The 20,240-nt window shown below is 34.1% G+C and overlaps 1 protein-coding gene across 2 annotated transcripts in view; it reads right to left on the reverse strand.

Annotated features, from left to right (window-relative positions):
• The window catches only part of Edil3 (EGF like repeats and discoidin domains 3), a 459,665-nt gene that overhangs the window by 299,154 nt on the left and 140,271 nt on the right, over nt 1–20,240 (reverse strand). Inside the window, exon 3 of one of the 2 annotated variants that reach the window (XM_057789992.1) lies at nt 5,430–5,459. The exons of the other annotated variant lie outside the window; for it this stretch is intronic. Coding sequence (XP_057645975.1) covers nt 5,430–5,459 — 30 coding nt within the window. The remainder of the gene's footprint in view (nt 1–5,429; nt 5,460–20,240) is intronic. 2 annotated transcript variants of the gene reach the window in all.

Consider the following 20,240-nt stretch of genomic DNA (forward strand, 5'->3'; position numbering starts at 1 on the left):
TTTGAGATACATAAACATGCCACAGAAAATAAGCATTGTTTATACTGTATCTTAAGAGAATTTACTTAACGATAAGATTTTATCTGCTTGTTCTAATTTTGTAAATTTTGAGGAAATAATGGTACATGACCTACCTAGCTGTATGTAATTATAAATATGGTGATGAAGATATGTATATATCTTTATAGTTTAAGGATAATTTTATTTCTTTGGTGGTTTAATTATAAAACATTTCTAGAGATTAAGCTATTTCTTGATTTACCACAAAGTTTACCCAAGTAATATATGAAAAATTGTTATGTACATGTAACAAGAATGAAAATTGCAATTGTTTCCCAATATCTCAACATTATTATTACACAATAATCAGTAGAAAAGTTTCATTCTATGATCTTTTACATTAGTGCCTTGGAGGACTAGTTGAATTAAATCTTTAGAAGCTATGATCTCTCCTCATTTCTCCTAGAATCTAGAGATAATTGCTTCTTCGTTGTTGTACAAACTGTAGCAAAAAAACTTTGGATTTTATAAATTAGGTTTTAATATTTAAGCCTCTTTTGAATATATTTATGAACAAGACCATTCTTGATAAAATAATTAGTAAAGTTCCTACAGGCAATGGAGAAAATATGTATTTCTCTACAAAGGATTATAGAAAATTCATGACAAATAGAAGAGAAAGAAGAATAAGAATGCAGAGCTCTATCTCAGGCCCCAAGGAAATAAAGTACAAAGATCAAAATGAGGAAGCAGCTATTGCTCATTAGGAAATAGTCGGGTAAGATATCATTTCTTTCTGAAATGTATGAGATTTAGAATAATTGAGCAAAGTCAGCCAAGTAGAATTAAACTCCACAAGAAAATAAAAAACAGACCTAAAATAAATGTTATATAGCTTAAAAAAAGACATCACCATAAACAGAAGCAAATGGTTTTGTAGGACTAATAATGAATATTTCAAAATTAGAGAAAAATATATCTAATCATTGTGCTTTGGTATAGGTATACAGTGTTTTATTAATAACCTTTTATTTGATAGAACAAAACTATAACTTTTCATATATATGTGTGTAAACTATATGTGATAAAGTGTGCTTACTAAATAGCTAAACTGATAGTTTAAAAATATTTTAAATATTTTTAAGGAAACAATGTCAGTGCTAAAGTAGTAAGCATCATTTATTTCAAAGGTGTATGCTTTTGAATCCAGGTAGTGCCACTATCATAAATCCTAATGTCAAATATGCAGAGTTTTGTTTAAGTTATGAAAATTTAAATTTACAAACAAATAGAGAAGAGGGTAGGTTTTACAAAAAAAAAAACCTATAATATAGTTCTCACTGCCAAGAACTTTCATAGCTTTTTGATAAAAGCATCCCTAACACACCTTAAGTGATGAACTATTGTCATTTTGATTTATATTTCCTTCATGATCAGTGACATTTACTTCCTTTCCCATGGCATTGTTCCACCAGATTTGCAGAGCGGTCCACAAAATACATCTGTCTAGTTTTTAACCAATTCTTTTGGGATTTGTCACTGTATTGTGTGGGTTTCTTTTTCTGAAATTAAGTTCATGCCAGGTGTTACAAGTCTTACATCCCGCTCACTGGATGCTTTCTCAGGGCCATGATTGCTTTCTTTAGGAAAGGTTTGTGGTTTGGTGTGCTCAAATTGTTTAATTCTTTTGCTGTCTGAGTTTTATTGTGATACCCAAACCATCATTTCCAGGTCACATGTCCAGGATCCAGTCTGTTGCTCAATTTACTTCTAGGACTTTTATGTGTTTCAAGAATTTTATTTATGTGTTTCAATTTATTTGGAATGGGCTTCTTAGTTGTGTGCATGTGTGTTTGTCTGTCTGTTTGCCTGTCTGTCAGGGGAATGTTCATGGAATCCTGTTTGATTTCTCCTGGGAATATTGGAGTTACTGTGAGACACTATGAAATTTCCTCAAACGAATGAAACTACTAAGGCAAATGTCTCTTCCAGTTGTATATCCAATGTATAACCATCATCTCATAGAGATATATGCATTAATTACCATGTTCACTGCAACATTATGATAGCTAAGGTATGGAAACTATCTTGGTGTTCATCCATAGAAAAGTAGAGAAGGAAATTATCACATATACTAATACATACAGTGGAGTGCTAATCACACTTAACAAGAGTTTTTGACATCTGAAACAACATGGGTAATTCTACACCTGCACACATCATGTCAGATATGTGTGAAATTAAAATATTTGCATATGTATAAACCATTAATAGAATAAGGATTATTGGGGCATTGGCTGGATTGGCTTCTATATCAGTTTTAGAGAATGGTCATCTACAGAGGGATTATACAGCATGAGCACAGCAGCCAATCGTATTAAACTGTGTACTAGGAAATTGCTAAAAGAGCCCATTATATATAGTTGAAAGCAAATATATGTATATATTTTAAATTTGTATATATTTTAAATATATATATATATATTACATCATAAACTCTGTAATGTTCAGATAATTCTAAAGTAAATTAAACAATAAGAGGGAAAACATGTTTGGTTTCATTTTTTCAAAAGAATATGTTTTAAAAAGAAAATAAACAACAAATCAGCTAAAGATAGTTAATACTTCATTATAATTAATACTTATGATTCAAAGACAAAATTATTTTGCAGTGGAAACAACAAACTTCACAGATAATAATATCAAAATGTGATATGTCAGCAGAAATTAGATTAGCTGGGTCTAGAAAGTGGAGGACAAGGTAAGGATTAATACTCAAAGATAAATCAAACTATGGTTTGGGAATACAAAGTCATCTGTACAGAAACATCTCAACTTAACAGTTTTGAAGTTGAGGCAAAATAAGGTCATAAATTAGATAGAAGAGGCTCAACAATCTATGAACCTGCTCTTCAGTCATGTGAATTTCACAGGCCTGATGAGAACAAGTGTGCAGTGCCAACTGGGGTAGGAGAAATGTAAAGGAGTTTTCCTCATCCAAATTAGTGTAGAGCATTCTAATGATGGGAAATTGAAGCAACCTGTGGGTTTACCTGAAATCACTGATGGGGACATTTGTAATGTATGCTATGTTATATAGCATTCATGTATCATTGCAATTTATCAATAAATAGCATATATTAATTATTTTGCCATAAACATCTTATTTTGATCTTTTTTTTATCTGTTCTTACAGGACAATCCTTCCCTGGATTAACACAAAAGTAGAAACCATAAAGGCCATGCAGCTGAGCAAAATTTCTTTGATGAATAGAACGGACTGCACCTCATCCATAAGCTCCAACAGAATCATTGTGCTAATTAGACTTTCACACCATGATAAAGTCCATTTTTAAAAAAATATTTTAGGGACTGGAGATATGGCTCAGAGGTTAAGAGCACTTCCAGAGGTCCTGAGTTCAATTCCCAGCAACCACATGGTGGGTCACAACCATCTATAGTGAGATCTGGTGCCCTCTTCTGTTGTGCAGGCATACATGCAGGTAGAACACTGTATATATAGTAAATAAATGAATAAATCTTTTAAAATATTTTAAAGATAAGAACTATTTATTCTTTGAATGTTGACTGAGGTTTCTGTCCCACGCAGTCCTGCAGCCATTTAGTCCCAAAGAAACATACCGAGTTCTACATTAATTATAAATGAATTGGCCCAGTAGCTCAGTCTTTTTATTAATTAATTCTTATAACTTATCAGCCCATAATTCTTGTCTGCGTTAGCCATGTGGCTTGGCATTTTTTCATTGATGCATTCACATCTTGCTTGCTTTGTGCCTGGTTTCCTTTGCGTATGGGTGACAACTGCAAACTGATTCTTTCCTCTTCCCAGAATTCTCATTGCCATGCCTCTACTTCCTGCCTGTTTGCTGTTGCCCCCGCCTATACTTGCTGCCTGGCTACTGGCCAATCAGCATTTTATTGAAAATAATACAAGTGACAGGATAAAAAAACATTGTCCCACAGCAATTGGTTACATAATTTGTTGTCCATAAATGTGGGACTTGATGGTGGAGTGGCTCATCTCATGTCTAGGAAAGAGAGACATTTCCCTTCTGTTTGGTTTTTCCATTCAGTTTCCCTGGGAGCTTATTGGAACTAACCAGTCAGGGTTTTCCTATGTGACTGAAACCTCTCTGGATGCAGCCTCTATCAGGGGAGTGTTTTATGCATCTTCTAGGCATTTTTTTCAGTAAAATCATATTGATAATCAAGATTAAGCACAGAGCTACAATCATCTCTGTCATGCAATAAACCAAAGTTGACTTTAGCTTTGGGAACTATTTCCTTGCTTTATTCCTCAACCCTAAGTTCTTTCCTCCATTCCATAGGAGAAAACTCTCTAGTGCTGACCTCATCAGACTGTTCCTCTTCAGAGCCTTCAGTGACTTCATCTCAGGCCTCATTTTTGGAAGCTACTTGTCTGGCATTCTGGTGGTTTATTAATTGCCAATTAAGTGCAATGTATCTACAATATGTCCATGAAATTGTGTTTTCTTTTCCTAGTGTTTCTCTTTGGTCTGTCTCATATTCCTGGAAACATGTTGAGAAGCCCATATTCCCTTCTACCAATGCAGACATTGACACTCTCTATGATAGTCACTTCAGGATTTACACTGTGCTTAAAAATCCCAATTAGTTAGATGAAAACAAAATCATGCTATAAGATAGAAGATCATTATTTAAGAATATGTGCATTAAAAAAATTTAAATAGGTGACTTAGTCAACCACATAATTTTCATTCTTAAATTGAAATATCATGCTTGATGTTGTAGCTATATTTACAATACAATATAATGCCTTGGAGAATATTTCAGTAGATTATATTTTTTTCTCTTTTGGGATTTAATTGGTACATTTTACCTTCATTATTTTTAAGCATTTATTTCAGTATTGCAGTTTTCTATGTTTCCACATTCTTTAATGTTGGTGTTGCTATAATTTCCTGTGTAATAGCTCATTTGAGGTTATTTTCTTCTTCCACAAAATTTTCTGAGACAACATTATTTAAACTAACTTAGTATAACATGCCTATAAAGTAAAAATGCAAACAAAACAGCTAATTTTCTGGTCAAAACACAAACAAAATATACTTCAAAAAGTTGGACCTTTTTTTGTGTGTGTGTGTTCACTTGCTCATTTTAGACAGAATCATAATATGTAATCCAGGTTGACTTGGAATTTGTTGAGAAGGGCACTTTGCCCTGGAACTCATGATGTCCTCTATCAGACTCCTAAGGACTGGAATTAGAGGTGTACCATCATCCTTGACTTAAACATCATTTGTGGATGCTGTGGAGGCTACAGTAACTTCATCCTATAGCTAGGTGAATACTCAGATACTGAGGTCAATTTTCCATTGATAGACTAGTAAATAGAAAAACAAGTCTTTGTAATGTAGGAAGCTTACCTGCTGAAGTAGGCTCTTCTTCATCTGATGCTATATTAAAGGGATGGAGATGAAGTAGACAAAAAAGGGGGATGGAGTGGGCAGTGGTAGGGGAAGGGGAGAAAGAGAGAAAAAACTGAACATTAATATGCTGCATATTTTCAAATAATCACTACTAGCCAAGCCTAATAATTTTGGCATAGACTACAATTTTTAATCGTCTAATTGCATATAATTAACTAGAGGAAATACAAATAAATGTATGCATTATTTAATGTACGTATTTATTAGAAAGGACAATTTTATTGTTCTAACTTAGTTCATGAAGTTTTAAACGGTTTTTCAAGGTATTAGTCATGTATAACATATAGATGCTGGGAATGGGCCCCCAGTAGTTAACAGGTTCCAAAGAGGGGCAAGGAGTAGGCAAGGGAAGAAGTAAGCCAGGCCACGGTGGTGATGAGATTCTTCAGGCTGAATAACTAGCAGTCAGAATGATTCTTTATCTTTACATAATTAGGTAAGTGGGGAGAGATGCATGTTGACCCAAAACATAGATCATAGCATTTTTGTTTCTCGACATGTGTTTAACTTTTTCTCTTGCACATCTGGGGTCATAAGATTAGTCATCATTGATAAACAGAGTTATCCTTTATAATCATTTTTACTCATTAACCCCATAACCTAATCTAAAAAAATTTAGAAGCATATGACAGCCAGTTTTCAGATTGGTAGCTCTTATGTCTTCAAAGATGCTAGATAGAAAAAAGAAATCTCCAAGCTAGTATGTGCAGATTGCCACGTCTGAGTGAGCAATGTATTATTAACTCTTAATGGTCAGAGTGTACATGAAAAGTACTTAGGTCAAAAGTACAGCAGTTATTATTCAACTAGCATAATACAATGTTTTACATTTTATATCTTTATAGAATTAATATTTCTCTCTAATCCTAGCATTCTTTTGTTCCTTGGTCATAAGACAGAGAGGGGTCCTGCATGAGCTATCTTTTATAAGAAAGAGAGGCACCTCTTTCTTTTATCATCTGTCCACACCATTCTTTGTTCATCAATACAAGTTCCTCTGTGGGCTAAGGTAATTTAAGATAATATACCTTTGTTATTGTATATGCCACAGAATTGCTTGAGTGTATAAAAGGAAGAGACTTGTAATGTGAGCTCTCGCCAACTCCTCTAGCCGAGAAAATAATGTTGACCTTTTAAAGTTTACTTTGTTTGGATTATCTCGTTCCAGAGCAAGGACAGGAGTAGATGTTATAATAATATCTCAGAGCATCATAGAGAGATCTCTGGCTTCTAAATGTACATCACAACTTCCAAGGTGTAAGGAAGACCTTCAAATAGATAAGAATATCTCTAAAAGAGGAAGTGGTAGCATGCTCAGGATTTTCCTGGGGAAACGTAGAAGCATGTGCTCCTGGGGGAAGGCATACATGAGTCATAAGAAAATCTCCATCAATCCTATATTCCCAATTGTACAAATATTAACACTCCCAAGCATGGAACACATGGAGATCAAAACCAAAGGTGGCAGCCAGGCGCATGCCTTTAATCCCAGCACTCGGGAGGCAGAGGCAGGCGAATCTCTGTGAGTTCGAGGCCAGCCTGGTCTACAAAGGGAGTTCCAGGACAGGCTCTAAAGATACAGAGAAACCCTGTATCTAAAAAACAAAAAAACAAACAAACAAACAAACAAAAAAACCAAAAAACCAAAGGTGGCATGGCAGCCATCATGCAACTCAGCTTTGCTGGGTCTTTGCCTAGTCACCGTGCTAGTTTTATGATGTTTGCTACTCCCATGAGATATGGCGACGCCATCTCACCCTTTTTAATGTTTTTACTTAAGGGTCAGTAGATCTACTAGTGTGGCTCATAAGGCCTTTCAACTGGAAGGACAGGAATCAAAATAAGTACAACTCCCAGGATTACTCCCAACAAAGGATTCACTTTTCATTTTCTATTCAGTTAAAAATCTTATCAACAGCAGCAACTTTTACTCTGTGTGATAGAACATGTTTATTAAACCCACTGATTCAAAACCATGCTGAATTTTTCTAAACAAAGTTCTAGTGCACATTCACTGTGCATACCCTGTCTTTTATTTCCCTATCCCATCTTCTTACCCAAACACTGAAGCATATACATTCAGTCACTGCTATGGACCACACACACTTCAAGGATCAGCAATGATAAATGATACCACGAGAAAGGCATGAATGTATGCTTTGTTTCCTTTGTTTCTCACTGTCTGCCCAAGACTGACCTGGAATTGAAAGCTGGCCTTGAACTCACAAAATTGAAGTGATTATACTTTCCAAGCACGCCCCTACCCCAAGAGTAGGAATTATGATACCCAGCTTTATGGATAGAAAATTTAAAGCCTGCATCCAGATAATCTTCTAATGTATTCTTCAGCCCACATAAAGATAAACATGGATACTATAAAAGCGGAGATCATAATATGAAAAAATTATCCAACTGCAGTATTTCATAATCCTAGAACTGATGTCTGGCCTCTCTGTCAAGCTAATTACTCAGAATCCTTTTAAACGGCACTAATTTGTAGAAGGATTGAAATATTGACATGTAGTATTACTATGTGGCTATATAAACCATAACTTCTTACAGTGTTAATCATGCTTTTGAGAGCAGTGAGACTACATGCAGTAACCTAATGTGTGCATGTTTGGAGGAAACACAGAAAGAATAAGAGTGAAAAGCAGAAGTCTCATGAGCAGTTTCCTAATTTCTCATGCAATCTACCTTTTTACCTTTATTTTCCCACACACATACTGGGCAGTGGTGTGTCTGCTCTATGCATAGGAGCAATTTTCCCAGAATATTACCATGGGATAATATGTTAAAAGCTAATACTATTCCACTTGATTTACCATGCTTTAAAATAAAAGAATTATTAAATTGAATGCTTTATTCCCATTCAAGATTTATCCCCACTTGATTTGTTAATCAATGTATCTTGTGTAACCAGGACATGTTCTCCACTCTTTCCATTAAAGTCCCAACTCTACTGGCTACATTTGAAACAAGCTTACTTTGGGTCCTTACAGTACCTTCCACACCCATTTTGGCTTACGTCATTGACACATAAAGAAATAGGGAGAGCAAACATGGTTGACACACATGACATTGAAAATATAAATGTTTAAAAAGCTGTTTTCACTTCATCATGTCCAAAATATACCATAACACATTCACAGAAGAAAGTACTGGTAATTTCCTAATTTTTTGGTAGGAAATTGTCAAAAAGACGTGTGAAAGATTTGAGTTACATAGTTCATTCCAAATATCTGGATATTTAAATGGATAAAATAAATACACTTGTAGTTTTTCATGTTACATTATTAAAACAATTTAATTCTCAAGGCAACCAATAGTTGAAGATTTGTGAGGTTGCACAGCTTCTACAGACTCCAAAATTTGTGGAAACTGTCTATTTAAATTTGAGATGATATCAGTTTGACTGAAAAACTGTAGTCTTTCCTTATACCTTGTGTTCAGCAAAAGCCGATTCAGTGCCTTCTCAGAAAAAGTAGAAAAAGAAGCGACAAAGAATCTATTGAAATTTTTTCATTACCATTTACAAATTGGGACATAAAATAAGGACTGTCCAAATACCTCATATTTTCGACTGGGCTTAAGCCTAAGTAGAAATAAAATAATGAAACAAAATCTAACATTGGGGGTGAGGAGATAAGTCCTTTTGGGGACTTCCCTATGCCTTGTGCAATGAAGGGATATAAACAGAAAAGTGGGAGCCTGCCTATAGTTACACAGAGCATGAAGAAGCAGCTATATACAAAGATGAAATAGTAGAATTACTAAGATTCTTAAGTCTGTTTTGAATACATTAGCCAGGATTTACAGCCTCTAGAAAGTTCCCAAAAGGCACATATAAACATAGTTATTGTTGTGGTTGGGTTCTGCTTGATATTAAAACCAATGTTTAAAAAAGTACAAAGTAGACCAGACAGCACATGCCTTTAGTGCCAGCAATTAGGAGGCAGAGGCAGGTGATTCTCTGAGTTTGAGGCCAGCCTGGTCTACAAAGCAAATTCCAGGACAGCCAGGGTTACAGACAGAAACCCTGTCTCAACAAATAAAAAATACTAGGAAGTGTCCTCAACTTATATTTGGCCTTGGCGTACCTTAAAGTATCTTTACCACAAATGGACAGCATAGAATTACCAGGAGCAGAGTATTGTACAGGGTTTTATTTCTATGAAGCCTCTAACTTGATTTCCAACAATATTTAAGTTTCGTTAAGTAACACACATAATTTTAATATATGCAAGTTCACCAAGACACATATATTGATATTCGTTCATTTAACTAATTAGTAGCTATATAGTTGTATGAAAAGGCTCTATGTAGGTTAATTATATCACAGAGCAAAACATCAAAAAGTATTAACAGGTGGCAACTCAAGTCTAAGAATAAAAATAAACCTTAAAGTTGGTTATTAGTAGTCTGAATAATGTCATTTCCAAAAAACTTGCATCATAGACAGTACTGTCATACTAGTCATGTGACTTGTGCTCTTCCCATTTGCTCCTTAGAGTCAATCATGAACTCATTGGTTAATAAAGATGTTGATCTGACCCCAGCCAGTCTTGTTTAGTTCTGGAAATTAATACACAAGCACTAAGCAAAGCAACTGATAAAATAAGTGTTGCTCACGTAAACTCTTAAATGCACTGCAATTCGTGTGATGTTAGGAAGACAATCAGTAAAGAAACATCTGACATTCAGAAATTAACTAAAGACTGTTCTTTCATCAAGTATAGCAAACTCTCCCTTGGTGTTTGCTAAAATGTTGCAACGTTCCGCACATCTTTTGAATTTGAATTTGGATTTTGGGAGTTATCCCAGACTGTTGCATTTTTAAAAGCTCTGCAGGTGGCTTTTGTGAATACTACGTTCTGAAAATGATGGCAGTAGACCATCAAAGTTGATTAACTGGAAGGAAGCCATGGGTCCAGTTGGTGGAAGTTTTATAGTAAGTTAGAAGCAGGAAAAAATAAATAAAATAAAATAAAATCACTTTGAAATATATATTGCGATTCTCTCACTTTTTCTCATAATATTGTCAATTTTTGTTATCTTTGCTATTGAAATCGGAGGAAAATGGCAGTAGGTTTGAATTAAAGGTACCTAAAGCAAAATCTGCTCTCTTTTCTTACCCACAGTCACTGTTCCTGGTATAGAAATAAGTATGCCCCTTGTTAGGTTTGATTCCTAGATACTCAAGTCTCTCATATAGAATGATACAGTTCCTGCAGAAAATGATATCCAACACTCATTACACTTTAACTGATTTCTATATTTCATATAATATTTAATGTATCTCAAACTGCATGCAAATAGTTGTGATACCATACTGCTTAGAAAATAATGTCCAGAGTAGAAATACCTTTTTGTTTAGTGCAGAAGCAAATTACTTTCTATCTAATACTGGTTGACTGTAACACGAAGGGTCAGGCCTGCTTGTTGTTGTGGTTTTTATCCCGCCCGGTTCCCCACAACTGTTTAGCCCAAAGAAAATCATACATAGGTCTCCATAAATTGTAAGCTGATTGGCCCATTAGCTCTAGCCTCTCACTTGCTAACTCTCACATCTTGATTAACCCATTTTTTTTTTTGATCTATGTTAGCAATGTGGCTCAGTACTTTTTTTTCAGTGGGGCAGATCACATCCTGCTGGTTTGGTGATCTAGGCAGGAGTGGGAGGAATCAACTTCCTCCTTCCCAGAATTCCCTTGTTCTCATTACATCATTTCTACTTCCTGTCTGGTTTCCCACCTATATTTCCTGCCTGGCCAATCAGCGTTTATTTAAAACATGATTGACAAAATACAGACAATTCTTCTGTACCACTGTTGACGCTCCACCATAGAGAAGAAAAGATCTGCCACCATTTGCCAACAGCATTGAGTAATGAGAACTCTATTGATGCCAGCGTGGGGAGAAACAGCTTTTTCTGAGAAAGTGCCTGTAAGTATATCTTTCATATTGATTCTTCTCTGTCTCTCCTTTATATATCAATGAGGAAACCTATAGAAACCTAACTAGTTATCAATCCACTTAAAATCATAATTGATACTATCTCTATAAGAAGGTTCAGTAGCTGGGCAGTGATGGCATACACCTTTAATCTCAGCACTTGTGAGGCAGAGGGAGGTGATCTTTGTGAGTTCAAGACCAACCTAGTCTCCAGGGCAGTTAGGACTGTAACACAGAGAAAGCTTGTCTCAAAAGAAAAAATAAATAAAACTCACTGGATGCTAAGCCATTTACAGTGATTTATTAGACATTTGTTTACATAAATTCCATTATAAACAAAATATTTTTGCAAGCCTATTACTGTCTATGCAATTATTTCCATATTTATTGCTGCATTCTAGTTATCGTTTAAGATATATTATTAAATGAGTTGGGAAATATTCATGTGCATATAGCTATGATCACTTTATATAAAATTTTTTATCAGTACTGTATGTGTATATTATTGAGAAAAAGGATATAATCACTTAAAACTTTAACTTGGTTAGTTAACTACAGAAACATGGAAACTACAATTGACAATCCTATGGAACCAGTAACCCATACAAAACATGAATTCTGATGAGAAAAACTACACTCTATAATGTTTAGTTAGTTTTTTGTTCAGGCTAATGCTAATCTGTTGCTGTGTTAAAGTATGCATGCTGGGATGCATTAAAATTATTTGAGACAGTTGAGACCAAAAATGCATGCAAACTCAGGCTCTCAGAACCCTCCAGTATGCATTAATACAATAAAACTACTCCTTTGATTTTGAAGTAGACAATCTAACGTGCATATGTATAAGAAGTGGGAGAGTACACAGAAGAAACAGGAGAATTTCACTGGAAGACTCCTTTGCTTGCATACACACCCCTGCCCCCCTCCAAACTCTTCCCTTTTCTTCTTCAGGTACCCACTGTGCAGTACAATAACTACTCAAACAGAATAGTCTGTATATTACCACAATAACCTCTGATGCAAACACATGAGTTTCTTCACTGGAATACTTTTGTACGTTCTTGTGTTTTAAGCAATTCTCTCTGTACTTTTTGTACTTTTAACATTTCAGGATTTTAAATGAGCTTTGGTTCTTGGATAATTTATGTACTACAAACAATTCTGTAGCCAATGTGACTTCACATCTCATAGGGAAACCACATTAGGAAATATAAAGTAGACACTTATTATTTCATCAAACATTATTATGCAGATACTGATCAACTCATAGAGACTAGGAAATTCTGTTTACTATGCCATAAACCCAGTTAATTTTTCCAAATGTATAATTTTTAGCATTTAAGTACCTATGCAATTAGCTATTCCATATGTAATAGTATTTACTGATATTTTTAAGTATTTTATATTTAACTGCAATGAAGTAAAGGTTTTGATAATGTTCATATGTGATTACTTATGCCTGTTTGATGTCAGATAAAAGTGTGGTGTGCTTACATTATAAGATATAAAAAAGCAAACAATTTCAGACTTAAACTCAGTCATAAAAGTAATGGAGATTATATTGCTTATAAGGCTGTTTTTGGAAAGACTTAAGAAATATTTAAAGAAAAGCATAAGTTTTATGATTTGTTGTTGTTTCCTTGTTTTTGTTTTTGGTTGTTGGGTCAATGAAAATAGGACTAAAAGTATCAGAATTTCAGTTACCATCTTCTTGTTTGTTTGAGTGTACGAAAAAGACTTTCCTAAAATGTCTCAGGCAATCTAGGAAGAGGTCAATTAGACACTATAGGAATTGCAGAGCTATAGGAATTTCACTCAGTGAATGCAATATTTGAAAGGAAAATAAACACTAAATCTAAAATTCCTCTTTTTAAAGAATTTCACATGCATTTTAAGTCCTTAGTAATAATACAGCATGCATGTAAATATAGTAATAATATTCAAAGCTAATCACATATGCATAGCATTTGCATGCCCATGTCTTATATGGTTACTAGTCTTCCCTATAAATAGAACTTTTTAGGACAAGACTGAATCTAATTTTGTTTACCATATGAGAAAAGATTTCTATTCTAGAACCTGAAGCAGAACAAGAATTCAAAGGTAAATGTCCAAACACAGTAATGTTGGAGAGCCTTTTAATTTAGTCATTTTTGTTATTCAATAAAGCTCAACTGTTTTCTTATACAATAGTACTAATAGGGTAAAAAGAAAGCTTTGAATGATCACCTACATTTTGTTATACAAATCTCTATATATTTAAATATATTATTTCTATAACTAAATTTAATTACTTGTTATGGATCAAGAAAGGAAAGATATTATACTTGAAAGACAAAGAGTACTCTACTGACATTTGATGCGTGAATAATTACATCTGCAATTGTTAAGAATACTCAGAACACATCAAACAATAGTGTGTGAACAGAGTAGGTTAATTACAAGGATCACAACATGCATTTTTGATGTTTGGCAGCAATAGAACTCATATGGGCTTTACAGCTAATTATATACTGAATTATTTTAAATACCCTCGTCAGTGAATTTAATAGTAAAGGGTACAAATAAAGAATAAAAGATAAAATGGAAACTTTGGTTTTACTATTTGCTGTTGGCTAAAAAATTTATTTTTAAAAGTAACCACAAGTCTCAGAATCTTTACAGTCGAGTAGTTTGTGTAGTCTACATAATATTACAGCTTTTATTAAAGATATGTTTTCTTAGTTAACAATGGTTAAGGAGTATTATATCATAAAAGGACATACAATTAAATATTCTGATGGTTCTAAAGCATGTTTTTTTTAATCACTCAACCCTCTTCACATATGTAAACTTATTCCATCTTCTTGGGTTAATTTCACAACTTACCCAGTCACTTACTTAGGGGGAGTTAGTCTCCAGAATTACCCCCTCCCACTCTCCACTGACACACTGTAGCCTAGAAACCATAGTAATTAAATACAGCCCCAAATCATTTGTAGGCTTGTTTTCCATGTAGGACAGTATCCTTATTTTAAGGGTAATGGTTATATATTAATTTCATATAGTGATCATAATTGGGAATAAGTAAATAGTTTTAGGTAGTTATTCAATTATAGAGATGAGAAAATAAAACCCAGTGGTTAAATTTATTGACATTTTGTAAAATCATTACCCTGTTAAAGTGATGGTAGGAAGTTAAACCAAAGGTATCTTTAAATGACTGATGGTCAAATAGAAAGACATTTCAAGGGATAAAACAGATGAGAAGTTATTGAAATTATCCCTGACAGTTATTCATTTTCAATAGAATTAATCTAGTCATAATATTTGGAAAATTGAATATGAAAGAGATAAATTGCCCTGTAGTAAGAATGATTAATGTGGTCCAAAATGACCTGAAATTATCTGTTCTCTGTGCATTATCTGTTCTCTCTATGAGCGGCCGAATTATGTATTTGACTTTGCAAGTAGTGGGGACAGATACCATCAGATTCCTGCTCATTGGACTTAATTCTGTCTGAGAGACTGTTCAATTCAACCTCAATTCATTTCCTTAAGTCTGAACAAATGACCAAATGACCTAATGTACAAAGCAAATGTGTTAAAAGCAAAAAAAAAAAAAAAAAAAAAAAAAAAAAAAAAAAACCCAAAAAATCCTACAATGTAAGGAAAAGATCAGCAATGCTGGCAGAAAACTCAGTGACAAAATCCACTTAAGGAAACCACAGAATTGATGAATATAAAAATGTTAATGTTGGCTAAGATGTGCTGGCAGAAAGACAACTGTGATAGCGAGTTAGTGTTTGCAATAGAAAATCAAATATTTATCAAATCATCTGAGTTAACTCAAGTACATATATAATAAATTTTAAAGAAACTGTACTAAAAATTTAGAACACATACAATTCTTCAAATATGTGCTATTTATAATATAATAGATTCTAAGACCATGCTATAGAACCTTTTCTACATTTTATTAACATTTATTGTGTGAGCATACATGTGCACACATGTTGTGTTGCATACGAGGAGGTCAGAAGACAGTCTTCAGGACATGGTCCTCTCAATTTAAGAGTACAGTAACTGTACACAGGCTATCAGTCTTGACAGCAATAGCTGTTAATCTCTGAATCAGTTTATTGGCTCATTTTTTAAAAATCTGAAACATGTTACACACAGTGGTTGTATTATATTTAGTGAGTAGTTGCCCAAAGAGTAATTGCTCAGTTTATGACTATAACATAATATATTTAACTGTTTGGTGAAAGATACTTGTATAGATTCTACTGTGTCTTTTGTGGAAGAATGTTTCTAAACAATATCAAATTCTATTAGAATAATGATAAAATATGAACCATAAGTATTACTTAGTAATTTCATTAAATATAGAACAAACTACAATCTTAACATAATACAAAATATTCATGTTTTATAAGTAATGAGTTAAATTAATCTATGTTATCAACCTTTTTCTACATCATACATTTAATTAGATTGGGCAATGTTATATTTAAAGCTTCTTCTCATGGGATGTAATTTATTTTTGTAATGGTAACCATGGATGGAGTAGAACTAGAACATTCCTTACCCCATGTCTTTGTAGCACAAGACACAAAGTGGCTGAGTCTTATTAGTTACAATCTTAGATCAAGTAACAGGGTTTTCTGTCCTCAACAGCATTTTGAAATGAAGAGTAAATTCCAGGGTAAAATTCCTAATTTTGGAATAGATATTCTAACTCTTATTACATTGTTCAATCATGAATATAATGTTTTTATTAAAATAAATTAAAAAATTATACTCTATATATCACTCTTTGATTTTCCCTGTTTTATCATCAAATATAATTTATTTTTGTATTTTTTTCCAAATTTTTCCTCTATTCTTCTGCTTCCCTTGGGCCAAGCACACAATAGTTCTTTTTCTACTTTCATGGCACATGTGTACGATTGTGCTCCCTGATATTTAGTGTCATTTATCACCTTTGGAGGTTCATGGCTTATGCATGTCCAGACCCATATCTACATCTATCCATATATATGTGTGTGTGTATCTTAAACTATATACATGTATATGCTTTCTATATATATATATGTTAAAAGCTAGGATCTCATGTAAGGAAGAACATATAATATTTGTCTTTCTGAGTCTAAATTACCCTACTTAATATATAACCTTTACCAAATCAATTATTTGATCTCTTTATAATTCATTTTCTATATGTGTAAATATAGTTTCATAGTGCTTAGGAACTACGTTTTTATTACACAATTGGTGATGGACATCAGGTCTGATTCCATTGTTTTGCTGTTTTAAATGTTGAGTCAATAAATATAGACAGGCAAGTGTTTGAGAAGTAGAATATGGAGATCTTTAGGCATATGCTTAGGAGAGGTACAGCCAGGTCCTATAGTGTGATACCTAGTACACATCTACTTGATACATCTGGAATGAGGGAACCTCAATGGAGGAAAGACCTCTACCAGACTTAAGTCTGAGCACATCTTTAGGGCATTTTTACTTCTTTTAAAAAATTTTTTATTGAGCTCTACATTTTTCTCTGCTCTCCTCCCTACCTTCCCCCTCACCTTCAACTCTCTCCCAAGGTCCCCATGCTCCAAATTTATTCAAGAGATCTTGTCATTTTTTACTTCCCATGTTGATTAGATTTATATATGTCTTTCCTAGGGTCCTCATTGTCTAGGGATTGTGATTTGTGGGCTGGTTTTCTTTGCTTTATGTTTAAAAACCACATATGATTGAGTACATGTCATAATTGTCTTTCTGGGTCTGGGTTACTTCACTCAGGATGATGTTTTCTAGCTCCATCCACTTACCTGTAAAATTCAAGATGTCTTAATTTTTTTTCTACTGTGTAGTACTGCATTGGGTAAATGTACCACATTTTCCTTATCCATTCTCTGGTCAAGGGCATTTAGGTTGTTTCCAGTTTCTGGCTATGACAAAACAATGCTGCTATGAACATAGTTTAGCATATGTCTTTGTGGCATGATTGAGCGTCCTTTGGATATATACCCAAAAGTGGTATTGCTGGGTCTTGAGGAAGGTTGTTTCCTAATTTTTTGAGAAATCATCACACTGACATCCAAAGGGGCTGTACCAGCTTGTATTCCCACCAGCAATGCAGAAGTGTTCCCTTTACCCCACAACCTCTCCAGCACAAGCCGTCATCAGTGTTTTTGATCTTGACCAGGTATAAGATAGAATCTTCAAGTTGTTTTGATTTGCATTTCTCTGATGACTAAGGACGATGAACATTTCCCTAAGTCTTTCCACCATTTTAGATTCTTCTGTTGAAAGTTCTCTGTTTAGGTCTGTACTCCGTTTTTTTTTTTTTTTTTTTTTTTTTTTTTGTTTTTTTTTGTTTTGTTTTGTTTTGTTTTGTTTTGTTTTGTTTTGTTTTTGTTTTATTTTCCTGGATTATTTGTTCTTTTGATGACCAATTTCTTGAGTTCTTTGTGTATTTTAGAGATCAGACATCTGTCTGACGTGTTGTTGGTGAAGATCTTTTCTTATTCTGTAGGCTATCATTTTGTCTTGTTGACCATGTCCTTTGCTTTACAGAAGCTTTCCAGATTCAAGAGTTCCCATTTATTAATTGTTTCTTCTCAGTGTCTATGCGGCTGGGGTTATATTTAGAAAGTATTCTCCTGTGCCAATGCGTTCAAGTGTACTTTCTCTTCTACAAGGTTCAGTGTTGCTGGTTTTATGTTGAGGTCTTGCATTTGGACTTGAGTTTTGTGCATGGTGATAGATATGTGTCTATTTTCATTCTTCTACATGTTGATATCCAGCTATGCCAGAACCATTTCTTAAATATGCTTTCTTTTTTCCATTTGATAAATTTGCTTCTTTGCAGTTCTTGTCGTACAAGTCTTCCACTTGTTTGGCTAGAGTTACTCTGATATATTTTATGCTATTTGTGGTTATTGTGAAGGGTGATGTTTTTCTGATTTCTTTCTCAGTGTAGGGCATATTCCTAACTACTGATTCATGTAGAGATACTCAATCTACTATGACAATACCATTCCTGGGTTGGTGGGCCTGGCCATCATAGGTAAAGAAGTTAAGTAAACCAGAGCAAGCACATAGGTATCAACCTTATCATCCTTTCCTCTTCTGTTCTTACCTTCTGGTTTCTGTCTTGAGTTACTACTATCTTGGAGTCTCTCAGTGATGGACTATAACTTGGAAGCCAAACAAACCCTTTCCTCTCTAAGTTATTGCTGGTGAGGGTACTTATTGAAATAATAGAAACTCAACTAGGATATATGGCAATTCTATTTTTAGTTTAAGTAAAATATCTATAGGAATTTCCATAATGGCTGCTTCACCTCCCTTTTCCTAGGTCCTTACTATCATTTTGTCCATTACTTTGAATTCTTTATTGTTTGTTTTTGATGATGGTCATTGTGTCTGAGGTGAGATGGATTATCAAAGTAGTCTTAATTTACATTTCCTGACAGTTAAGGTGTTGAATGCCTAAAAAATTATTTACAGATATTTGTGTTTGCTCTTTTGAGGAAAGTTTGTCCATTTCCTTAGATCATTTATTGATTGGCAGTTAGATAATTTAGTGTTTTGTTTGTTTGCTTACAGTTCATTATATTTTCTAGGCAGAACTTTCCTGACTGAAATATAGCTGTTAAGATAATTCTCTGGGGCTTTTGCTCACTCTGCTAACAGCTTCCTTTGTTATGCTGAAACACTTGAATATCTTGAAATGCCATTTGTTAATCCTTGGGTGTTTTCCCTCAGCAATTAGAGTCCGTTAAGAAAGTTCTTGTTGCCTGGCAATGGTGGCAGCCATGCCTTTAATCCCAGAAGTTGGCAGATTTCTGTGAGTTTGAGGACAGTCTGGTCCACAGACCAAGCTCCAGAGGAGCCAGGGCTACATAGAGAAACCCTGTCTTGGAAAACCAAAAAAGAAAAGAAAAAGAGAGAGAGAGAGAGTTCTTGTCTATGCCTGTATCTTAAGTGCTTTGCCTTAGTTTCATAATTTCATGTTTTACTGCTGGCGTCTTTTCTAGTTTGCTTGGAAATAAACCAACACAAGGAGGGAAGTATTTATTTCAGCTTTTAAGATCCGTTTATCAGAAACTGAGTTAAAGGTGGGAACTCAACTTTGATCCTAGAGACAGGAAGTGAAGCAGATCCTGAGGGAAAATACTTCCTCACTTCTCACATTCAGAGTTCTGACTCAAGTCTTGTTGTCCTTTCCCTTTTTATATGTCTTAGTAACACATAAAACACTATACATGCCTGCCCTGACATTCAGTCTCTTCTCACTCTTTGTCTACAATGCCTACCCACTGTACCATTGCTTTCAAACCTCTATTGCTGAACTTAACCGCTTTCTCTAATAAAATAAAATAACCATTTTTTTAATTCAGATCTATCTTGATCATCACAGCATATTTATATATCATCTGATAAAATATAAATATCATCTGATATTTATGGCTTGCATGAGCTTCTGTTATTTTTCTCCCAAATGACAATAAAAATGTTCCTCTGGCTCCTAACTGAGTCATTTTTAAAAATTATTTTATCAATGGTTCTAACAGGTTATAAAAAAAAGGAAAGAAAAAAATTCCCAGAAACATATAATTGATTCTAGGATGTCTGAGCAGTTTCAATATCAGTTTCATTCTGCCTCATAGTATTAGGCTAGTAGTGCACTTTCCATTTTTTCTACATAGAACCCTTTACAAAGTATTCATATTCACTAAGATTGTTGGTATTACACCCCACAATACAAGCCCTCACCAATAAAGTGATCAGAAAGAC

This window comes from Chionomys nivalis, chromosome 15 (assembly GCF_950005125.1).
Source record: "Chionomys nivalis chromosome 15, mChiNiv1.1, whole genome shotgun sequence".
Taxonomy (NCBI): domain Eukaryota; kingdom Metazoa; phylum Chordata; class Mammalia; order Rodentia; family Cricetidae; genus Chionomys; species Chionomys nivalis.